The sequence below is a fragment of the Ascaphus truei genome, chromosome 17 (assembly GCF_040206685.1).
Source record: "Ascaphus truei isolate aAscTru1 chromosome 17, aAscTru1.hap1, whole genome shotgun sequence".
In the NCBI taxonomy this organism is placed as follows: Eukaryota; Metazoa; Chordata; class Amphibia; order Anura; family Ascaphidae; genus Ascaphus; species Ascaphus truei.
In genome coordinates this window covers 26,717,528-26,729,408 of record NC_134499.1, presented here as the reverse complement: position 1 = coordinate 26,729,408, position 11,881 = coordinate 26,717,528, and the positions used below count along the sequence as shown (strand labels likewise).

Here is an 11,881-nt window from a genome sequence, read left to right as displayed (position 1 = left end):
TAGTAAATATTTTTAATGAAGATGCTTTCCCATCCTAAGGGACCACAGATAAGAAAAAACCTAACGCCATCCCAGCAGCCAACACTTGACTCTTTTTTACCACCTTTATTGTCACATCTAATTCTTGTCTTTAAAGAGGCAATCCAAGCAGGCAATTTTTTTTGCGTATATTTTATAACGGAGCTAAACCGAAGCTAAACCCCATTCATTTCAGCCACGGGGACCTCCTCCTTCTGGAGATACTTAACTCCGTATGGGGTGCCGGTAGCCTCTCCGGCTCGCTAGCAGGAGACATGTAATGGGTGTTTTCCAAACTTCCCGTGTCTGGCGGGCCAATAGGAAGCCGTGACATCATCCGGTACAACTTCCCATTGGCCCGCATGACGCAGGAGCTTTAAAAAGCAGAGAGATACCGGCACCTCCTTCCGAGGTAAGTATCTTTGGAAGCAGGGGTTCCCTGGAGATTAAATTATTGGGGTTCGGCTCAGAAGACCACCTGTTTCAATCCTCTGTATAAAAAAAAATAGCACAAATAGGTATGCTTGCTTGGATTGCGCCTTTAATTTAGTTACTAATTATCATACACGGGGAATAAAAATGGAGCCTCACCTATTCTTAGGTCCCAAAATCTCATGCAAGTAGTGCAGAATATCCTTAGCCAATTACTCGGGGAACTGCTCAAATCAAAACAACAATGCAGCCTCGTTTATAAGACCGGAAGCTACTGAGATAATTATTATTTCTCTTACAAGCAGCAACCTGGGGAATCGGAATCACAGGAGGGAAAATCAAGGTAAGCTCGGGTGTGATCCCAATATGCACTTCTCATATTCCCCCCCAATAAAATAACCAGACACGTGGAAACGAGGAAGCTGCCTCGTGATCTATATCCTCTCTCTCGGGAAGTGGTTGAAGTATGATGGTACTACGGGGTACACAGCACCATTGCTTTTTTTTTTTTTTAGAAATCCAGGTTACCGCTGGTTCAGGGGTGACCAACTCCAGTCCTCAAGGTCCACCAACAGGCCAGGTATTAGGGATATACCTGCTTCAGCACAGGCGGCTCAGTCATGACTGAGCCACCTGTGCTGAAGCAAGGATATCCTGAAAACTTGATCTGGTGGTCTCTCTTGAGGACTGGAGCTGGCCACCCCTGCTCTAAATGTATGTTTATGGCAACCCGCCCCCCCAAAAAAACCTACGAGAAGCGCATGTTAAATGATGACAAGGAAGATAACCCCTGTTTTTCTATTAGTGTCATTAATGATTAGGGTTTGGAATGCATGATTACTATGAATCATTTTTTTAAAATTATCTGTAATTCGCATACTTCCATGGTTATTTCAAGAGTGGCTGCAAAATCACTCCCAGACATGAAACTAAATGAGCGCCGTTACTAATTATTATGTAAACGAGTCTCTCCTTCATTTCTTGTTCGCGAGCACATTTTTAACGGAGACCCTTTTGGTGTGTGACTGGCGGCGAATACGCGTGTATCGTATCGTCTCCTCACGCGGAACGCAATATTTGAACTCGTGCGCTCTGGCAGCTAAAGTGTTAACAAGAGAAGGATCAGGGTGCCCAGGTGGTCACTGGAGTCTCCTGGGAAATCCCTAAGGGAAGCGACACTTGGATTTTGGAGCCTGGGGAGGTCTCTGGAGATCTGGGGGTATTCGTCTAACAGCTGAGCCTTGAGGATTCAGTACGCTGCATGTTCTGAAGCTGCAGGAGCTGGTAACATGGTCACACACACGCACATACAATGGATGCATGTGAAACTTGGACCCTCGATGCGAAGACAATTCAGAAGCTTCAGGCAACGCAAAGAAGTATGGAGAGATGTATGAGGGGTATTACCCGAAGAGACAGGAAAAAGAATCAATGGGCTTCGAAATCAAAACAAAAGTCTGTGATATCATCACAAGGATGAAGAAATTAAAATGGCGGTTGGCCGGGTGTATAACAAGAAGCAATTACCATCGTTGGACAAAGATGGTACTCGACTGGGTTTCAAGAGAGATTAACTGACCAAGAAGATTAACAAAAGTAAGATAGGAGGTTGAAATCAATGAAGTCAGAACATTTGTTGGAGCAATGTAGAAAAGACAGTATTGCAACCCCAGTACCTTGGAGATCATTGGGGAGGCTTCATCCACCAGTGGATCGACAAGGGCTCAAGATGATGATGATATATATATATATATATATATATATATATATATATATATATATATATATATATATACACTGTAAGACTCTTGGTCCATCACTACTCTTTGTACTATCACACTACTCACTACTGTAACTAGCATTTCACACAAAGAAATAGCTTCTCAGGCGTCTCAGGGGAAGATTTAGAGTTGGCTAATGGTAATGGGGTCATAGCGCAAACTTAATGAGTGGGCGCAAATGACCAGATTGCGACCAATAAGCAGAAGACCCCAATTACGAATTGGCCAAAAATAGGCACATAAGACAGTGGAGGGCGGTAATAAAATGACTCGACAGGCGGATCGGAGATGTGTCTATTTCTCATGTACTTAAATGAGCTCAACATACTGTAGGCTAACAAATGTTAAATAGCCCCTGTCTTGTTTAAGCATCCAAGTTCATGTTGGGTTAACAACTGTTCTTAATTTAACACCCCTTCTTAATTACGTGCCTATAGGGACCAGGTGCTAATCAGACAACTCTAGAAGAACCCATCATTTTCTGGAGACTGCCGCTCTAAATATGCGCAAACGCTACCTGGCAATGTTTCGTTTTCTTGAGACTAGACCAACACTTCAGGGAAGAAGGGAAATCATATATAGGGCTAATATAGGGCTACAGCTAATGTATTTGGCTGCTTGATTAAGAGGTTCTCCAGAGATGCCACCTAACACTTCACATCATCATGGACATTTTGGAGCTTACGATCTAGAGCCTAAGGCTGAGTGCACGCTTCAGCCGAGCGATCCAAGGACTGAGGATCTGAGGCAACGGGGAGGCGTGGCGGGGGTGCGGCAATGACATCACGCAGCTGGTCGCCCTCATTAGCTTAACCGCCGGCCGTGACATCGCTGGGCCACCGCGCCAGAAGTCACATTTCTTGACTTCTCAAAATGTAGTCGCGCCGCTCGCGCTTGATCATGCGCGCGCATGCACTGACGGGCCGGCCCCATAGAGGGATGTATCTTGTTCGTGCCGCGCACGCCATCACGTGTGCAGCCGCGAGCAGTGGGGAGGCCTTCCATACACATTGGAACAGCTGTCCCTCCAGTGATCAGTACGGGCAGCAGATCATCCTTCTGCTGGGCTCAGTTGGCGCAGACCGAGGTCAGTCCCCCGACAGCCATGTTATATAGGGCTTGTGCTGATACAATTAGGCGCAAATATTAAGCAGACATAATTATTACGCACAGATAGCAAATTGCTAAAGACATTAAAGTGACGCCGAACCAATTATGCCAATCAAAGACCTCATCATCATATTTTACGGCCAGCTGCTAATGACTCTGTAGCGTCTACCTAAAAATTGTACAGCGGTCACTGTTTTCCCGATTACGTCAACTCTAAATCAAGTAGCTTAAAAAACCCAGTGCTGCTGTGTCTGATATCAAGGAAATCTACACAGAGCTATTTGGACATTGTTCTGGAAAGCGATATAAAAGGTTTGTGACACAAATTCTTTGGAAAATACATTATTTTATTACCCTTTGCTGCGAGCAAGGGAAGGAGATTCACATCATAAACTAGTGCAGGAGTGGCCAACGCCAATCATCAGGGGTCACAAACAGGTCAGGTTTTCACGATGTCCTTGCTTCAGAACAGGTGGCCCAATCAGCGGCTAAGTCGAAGGCTTCACCACCTGTGCCGAAGTCTTCGACTGAGCCGCTGATTGAGCCACCTGTGCTGAAGCAGGGACATCCTGAAAACCTGTCCTGTTGGTGGCCCTTGAGGATTGGAGTTGGCCACTCGTGCACTATTAGTAACCTGGCTTCCTAAATGTAAAAAAGCAATGGTGCCGTGTGCCCCTTGGTACCCTCATACTTCCCCCACTTCCCCAGAGAAATGATAGAGCACACGAGACCGCTTCCTAGCTTCCACGTGTGAATGGTCGGTAGAAATCCGGTATCAGTATAGGATGCAAGTTTTCTTTGCAATAACAAATTCAGTTTCATCACAGATTGTTTGACTAATTCTGCAGCAAACCACTTCCCCCTCTGCCCATGAATTTCACGAGTCCGATGAGTCATTTAGTGAAGAGGAAATTTCCCATATTTGATCTCCACCTTTTCTTAACCCTGTGTGGGTGATATCGTGTGTATGTTTATCTCTGTACCTACAAGCCCTCCATTATTCTTTCACCGTGTCCTCCACTATACATTGGTGGATCGTGTTCAACACCGCCTCCGACAGCGGCTTTTTACCAACACTAGATGACAAGTTCATGTTAAGGCTGCGTCCATAGAGATGGGAGCAGTGCAGAACCGCGCTGACGCTGAGGCTGCGGGCGCGATCGGGAGGCGGGGGAGGCTGAGGGAGGCGGGGCAGTGACGTCGCTGGGCCAATCGCCCGCGACGCACCGACGTCAACGTCACGGCGCCGACATCACGGCGCCATGACGTTGATGCTGCTTCGCGCTGTTTGGATGTTTTCAGCAGACAGCGCGCTGAAAAACAGCTTGGCTGTCGGCTGAAAAATCCAACTCCTCAGCACGCCTGCGGACGCTCGCGTGAGCCCCCTCTCAAGGCATCCTCATTGAGGATGCCGGGGCTCAGCGCAACGCGTCCGCACGGCTCAGCGCGGCTTGTCCTTCTATGGACGTGGCCTTAGTCTTCGCCACAATCTCAAGAAAACCTACCTCCCCTGCGCACGTAAACCACGGAACAAAATACCACATCAAAATCAACATTAGGTCAATTCTGGCATGCATGTTAATAGTTACTGTATAATAGCCAATAGTTATCAGTATATTTTGCCGTGGGGTGTAACAGCAAAATATACTGGTAATCTAAAACGAACGCGGTCTACCGACACAAGATATCAGCTCCAACCATATTAAATCAACTCCATTCTACAGGAGATAGTGAGGCATGGAGCATTCGGAGAGAGCTCCACAGTGTCACACAGCATATCCTATTTGTCACTTTCCCCTTGTCCTTCTATAACTCAGCACCGTGTCCTCTACTGCTGTAGGGATATCTGTGGCTGCTGGCTGGGAAACAGTGTCACATCCCGGGAGAGTTACTGCAGTAGCTGTGACACAAGAGGTTAAAGTTGCCTATCCGATGTTAATGTTACAGCTTGCAGTCTCCTTTTGATATGAAATGGTTTTGTATAAAATGTCACAAAGCCTCTGATGCCCTTGAAGGATTCATGACTCCGAAACATCCCCAGCGCCATTTTGAAACCGAGGGCTATGAATCTTTCTATCCACTATAAATATGTTGCACTTTGGCTGCCAGTCCATTTTCATTCCACTTTATCAGGCCTCAATCTTTTCATCCTTTATATCTTCTGCTCTCTTTTTATTTTCCCGCGCAAAAAACACCCTAGAATGAAATATATCATTCATATATTCACGCTGCTCTTCGTCACTGGGAATAAAGACCTCTCAGGATGACCACTGAACTCCGGCAGTTTGGGAAAGTCTTGGAGTGTTATTTTTTAAACTCTCTTGACCGCCGGTGTGCGTGATGCAGAGTGCCGGCGTGTGCGATTTACCAGAAGACAAATACATTTGGTTCTGTCGCGTGACGGTCGGTTCATGTGAGCGGTTTGCCCAATGAGGTCTACCCCTAGGCCAGAAATCACTGCAGTAAAAGGCGCGCGTGGCGCCACGAGCACGGTCTCGCGCTCACCATGGATGCGGTCAAAGGCTAGGTCCCCAGTACATGCTGCAGCGCGAGCTATGGGGTGCGCTGCAGGAACAAGAACCGCCCCTCAATGGGGTCAGGCCCACTAGCTGCCTTCGTGCGCAATTTGCCGCCATGTTGCACAACGAGATTTTCAGAAGACAAGAAAATTGTGTTTGCAACTAGCGACAGCGTCACGTGGGTCCATGACAACCAATGAAAGGGCAGAGTTTCTCAAGCCAATCATAGAGAAGGAAATAGCAGCCAATCAGAGCACAGAAGAGGATGTTACGTCCTGGCCACGCCCCCTCGACGCACATCCCGTCACAGAGATTCATTGAGTGGTGAGACCGCATTTCGCGGCTTTTTCACGTGCACACACCGCCACCCCGCCAGGCGCGCTTGCAACAGTGAGCTTAGAGGCGGACTCATAACTTCACTTCTGTAATACACACACGTGAGACACATCAATACATTTAGGCACTCATGGCAGACACAATGAGACTAAATATAACAGTGCAATCCTAAAATGAAGCGAAATATTAATATCTGTCTCTCAGTACCTGCAAGGCCTAACGTGTCTGTAATCATTATGTGTGACTCGGCTCCACGGATACATACATGTAACGTTTAGCATGTTCAGCAGAGGACGTCACATGATATTCTCATATTTAATAAGGTCACTCTTGGTTTGATACCTTCTGTAGCCACGCCCCTGGCCAGCCACACACCCCGTGCCGAGGTATAGAAAGTCGTCACAGGGGCTATATTTTACACCCAAGCCGCCAGACATTGCCCTTATCTCGACTCTACCAGCCATATACAGTAGGCCTGCAGAAAGGTGTTAACATACCATAAACCCACTCTTTGTACTTTTCACACCCAACTTCAATCAAGCCCTTTTAAATCCCCCACAGATTCCTGACAAGACAGACCACAAATGTTGTATTTTAAACTCACACTGTAGCTCATTAACCCCTTAAGCACCAGAGGGATTAAAATACCTAATATCTCATGACATTATCATGACAAGCAGTTTAGAAGAAGCGAGCCAGTCTGCGCTGTTAAAAATGAATCCTGGTACTGATTAGCGCTGTTCCTCTTAGTGGTAGACTACAAGATGTTGCAAAGTGTGTCACTGTGAAGGCAATAATTCCCAACAGAGGTGTAATTCATCAGGTAGTATGTACATTGTAAGTGCTTTGCCGTATAAACTCCCATCTTACATTGTCTGCCTTATATATTACTCATGTGTATGAGCACAATGCGTTCCTGTGTCACAATGTTACCATTTCCTTTTGTAAAACCAAAGCTAAGTAATTTAATCTACAAACTGCTATGCCTCATTGCCTAACAGAGAATGGAGCACCATAAGAAATTGTTGGAGCCATTCCCCAATTACAGGCGCTTCCATCCACTGCGTTTCTCTCCCTTCAATTACACAATTCCCAAACGCGGTTTGAGTCCCGATAATCACAGCAGATGCAAACTAAATAGGTCTTTAGATCTGGATGCTAGTTTTAATAAATACGTCCATACATTCCTCGGAGTCGTGCTGCATATTAAAAAGGGAGCCTCGATTACGTGTTTTTTTAACTCCTTCATCGCCAAAGGTGTCTACAAAAGGGTACATCTCGTTCTTCACGTTTTACCTGCGTTTATAATGTACAACATGGTGAAAAGTGGTCCTACAGATACAGTGACCTGCTGCCTGACAGGTAAGGTTAAGGTATAGAACAAGGGTAGCCAACTCCAGTCCCCAAGAGATACCAACAGGTCAGGTTTTTAGGGGATCCCTGCTTCAGCACAGGTGACTCAAACACCTTTTTTTGAGCCACCTGTGCTGAAGCAGTGATATCCTTAAAGCCTGACCTCTTGACGCCTGGAGTTGGCTAGCCCTCGTATAGTCACGTTTACAGCCCTTACATTACAAAATCCGCATTATATCCATTTAACTCCATTCTCCACTAATTTACATACATTAAAGAAAAGTTAGAACATCTATTTTGGAAAAAAAAGTGCTTCATTTCCCTCGCTAATCCTCCCTGAGCATAATTTAGGAGCTGCTATATTTGGACTGCAATGTGAAATCTTCCATTCTGCTGTAAATGTGTCCTCGGGCTATAATACCCTAATTACTTTGAGCATTTTGGATAAAACAGCTCTGTATCCAACCTGAGAATTTCAACAGGGGACTCGAGTTGTTTTCTTCCTCTTGTCAAAGCAATGCCTTCGGGGCTTCTACGCCCTTTTTAAAATAACCTAAAAATGTCAAATATTAACTATTATATTAGTGTCTCTGTATAAAAGAAATGTAAAGTAGCAATCCCATCCCAAATTGATTTTAGTTACACTGTAACTGAATCAGGGGGTCCCCCTTGAAGCGAATCCCTTTTTCCTCACCTCGGCACGCCCCCGTTCCGGAGATATTTGTAGTTTCTTTGTGCCGGTTTTCGGACGAAAAACTACAAACATGGCTGCGTGGTCACAAGCAGAAATTTCCCACTTTCTATTGGCCATGGTAGCGACCCCTGACCCCGCGGCCATGTTGGATCCTCCTGGCAAGTATTCTTGACCAGTGGACAAACTTACAGTATTCAGCAATCGGTAACTGATGGGCCCTGGACATCGGGCAGGGTTGCCACCCCTCCGGGTTTGGCCCGGAGACTACTGGTCTTGGACCCCTATCTCCGGCTACGGGTTTACCTAGTAAACCTCTGAGTGGCGGTGTTCAGCGGCAGCGTCTCCCGGCATCTTCTCCTGCAACTCCTGTCATGTGACGCCCGTTGCCATGGCAAAGTGATGTCACGTGACGCCGCCCGTTGTCATTGCAACTTGACGCCACATACTGTCTCGCCGTCATGGCAACGGGGCGCCATGTGACGCCACTCTGCCTTATTGACGGCAGTTGCAGGGGTAGGTGCCAGGAGGACGCAGAGGATGTCGGGAGATGAAGGTAAGCGCTAAATTTTAAAATGTTGTCTCCGGGGTTAGCCTTCAGTAGAAGATGGCGACCCCGATGTCGTGGGAGGAAGGATCAGCTCTGCTAGACCCTCAGTTCAGAGAAGTGAAAAAAGAAATAAAATGGAGCACTTACCATCGAATTCTGCTGGGCCGACCCCAACTATAATAATGGACATTGGTAAGGATGAGGCCTACAAGAAGGGAAATAAATAAACATACAAGTCAAACAATGAAGGCAGCAATCTATGTTTCTGAGTATACATTAATACCATATCACGGACCTTATTCACTTGACTGGGCTGTAAATGCTCGTATTGCATAGCACACATCAGTAAATCTGGGCTATAGTGCTTTCACACGGCACTGGTTAAGCATCATACAAATGTCACCCATGCTCCCCCACCCTAAGGGAGAACCACTGTGATTATCTTGTGATGGTGCTACCTGTTTGGTTCACAGGAAGGCCCTGAGCAGCATACTGACATTTCTTGGCAAGAGAGACTCACTCCCATTGGACCCTACATAACCCAGCAGAAGATCACCTCACAGCTTGCTACCCTCTTTGTCCCTGGACTCAACCCCCAGGGCTTTAGGCCCCAAAGGTCTATCCCTGACTCCCATAGCCCCTGATGGAGTATGGGGTAGCTGATCCCAGTCCCCTGAGGGAGGGGAAGGAAGGTGAACCAGAGCCCTGGCTCCACACTTCCAACTCTGCACAGAACAGACTAGAATTTTAGCTGCATCCCTTTTGTATCCACGGGAGGGACCTAGGTCTGAGCCGCTGATAGGGCAGTACCTAGGCCCACCCCCCGTCACTCAAGGGAGTTGTTTACTGCAGCAAGTACGGGCAGATTTAACCCTAACACTGCCTGTGCTGGTACCAGGACTTGCGTGTTAGGCAGATCATTAGTAGCCCAGGGGATTCCTGGCTACACAAACTACATCACTTCCAAAATGTCAGTGATTATGGCCCAAGGATCACCCTGGGGTTCGTTTTAAGAGAGTCAAATAAAATAGTCCTACCTTAATATTTCTAAAAAGAAAAAGCAAAACATAACACAGAGTGTAAAGGGAAGAAAGCATTCATTTGTTTAAATACCGCTATGGTCCATAATTACTAAGCAGTACTAAAGACAAAGGGAATTTACGACCAATTGAAGTGACTTAGCACCGCTTAGGAAATATGGCCCTATGTATTTGGAGACTCTAATAAAGAGTTGTGTGCATGCCCAGGAGGGGAACTCCGTCCAGGAAGAACAAAAGGTGAATACAGTGCACTAAAAGGTCAGGTGGAAGCACCTAAATGAAGACTTTTATCAATAATAAAGGTTTTTCCCCTACACAAAGCCTCACGCTGCCCCTCGCTGCGTCTCTGCCCTGCGGCCCCTGCGTTTACATTGCTGGATTGTATGTTTTGAATGATATCTTGGTATATTGTTTTTGTGCGACCGTGGACTGCGCGGTGCGCCTGTGTTTGTGTTTCTTCTTCCGAAGTTTAAAGTGAGAGAAGTGTACATTTAGGCCAGGTTCTCGCCGTGGCTGGCGCTGCAGGAACAAGAGCTGCCCCCTCAATGGGGCCGGGCCCACTGCAAGGGGCGACCACCGCGCTGCGTGGACAGTTTTTCCTGAAGACAGGAAAATGGAGCTCAATACTCGCGACGAGCGCGGTGGCCACGCCCCCCGGCGCTCCAGCCAAAGAGGGTGATACTCTTAAAAGCAGCAGCATCCCCCAAAATGGATATACTGTATATATATATATATATATATATATATATAAATATATATATATATATATATATATATATATATATATATACAGTGTTCGACAAACCTATACATTTGCTCGCCCCGGGCGAGTGGATTTAACCCCCGGGCGAGTAAATATTGGCCCAAGCAGCACACGTTTGGTACTAGGTGGCGAGTAGATTTTTTTGTGTGGCGAGTAGATTTTTTGGTGATTTGTCAACCACTGTGTATATATATATATATATATATATATATATATATATATATATATATATATATATATATATATATATATAAAACGAAAAGAAGACAGCGCGGCTCCCATAGCATAATACTGTAATATATTTTAATAATAGTATTTCTGCTGAATTACGGACACTTACAAAGGTAAAATGAATATAAGCAGTGGTATAGAACTGGACACATCGCCCGTACAGCAATCCGTTTCGCCGGTCCACATGTAGTGTGTTCAACAGACTCTCGTTACAGACGCCAGGAGGGTAAGCGCACCAGATCTCCTCCTGGTGTTCAAGTCACGCGAGAGTTTGTGACCGAGTAGTGCACCCGATACAGGCACAATGGACGAGGCTCCAAGCACTGTTCCAATGGAGAATGGAACGGGCGGACTCCAGGCACCGGAATGTGGCAAACAGACGGCAAAAGCACTTTGGATGCAAATAGTGTTTAAAGTCCAATATGACTCCTTCATATATATATAATACTTGGCTTTCAACAGGGTGCACACAGAAGAGCCAGGATCACCATCCAGCCCCAAATAACATATCAACCAAGAAAAGTCTGCAGCACTCGCTCAGTAATTATAACAAGTACACATTTATTCCATCTAACCATACAAAAATGAATAAAATGGCGATGTCTCTGACAATCCAGTCCTTTGTTAAGCTCCCCTTGATTAGCAAAGGCCTGGATTGTCCGAAACGTCGCCCTTTGTCTTCATTTTTGTATCGTTAGATGGAATAAATGTACACTTTTTATAACTCTAACTGAGCGAGTGCTGCAGAATTTTCTTCGCTGATATATATTTTTAAATCCCACCAGAATTGGGGTGGCACCAGGAGTTCATCCATGGTCATCCGAGATTCGGGGACTCCCTGGTTCCGGAAATATTTGTTTTTTGGTGTGTGGGTTTTGAGTATGGCGGCAAGATTACAAACACGGCTGCGGCGTTGCCAATAAAAAGGATTTCTATTTGTCGCCGGTCCAAGCCCTGACCCTGGCGCTATCGCTTGTCCAGCGGGCACCTATTATGCTTGTGGGCAGAGCGGGGTAACCAGATGATGGGGATGATGAAGCAGCTCCCGGGGACACCG

General features: G+C 46.2%; 1 protein-coding gene across 1 annotated transcript in view; it reads right to left on the bottom strand.

Moving 5' to 3' along the window:
* The window catches only part of CPNE9 (copine family member 9), a 156,079-nt gene that overhangs the window by 4,410 nt on the left and 139,788 nt on the right, over nt 1-11,881 (bottom strand). Inside the window, 1 exon segment of the mRNA XM_075574372.1 lies at nt 8,938-8,995. Coding sequence (XP_075430487.1) covers nt 8,938-8,995 — 58 coding nt within the window.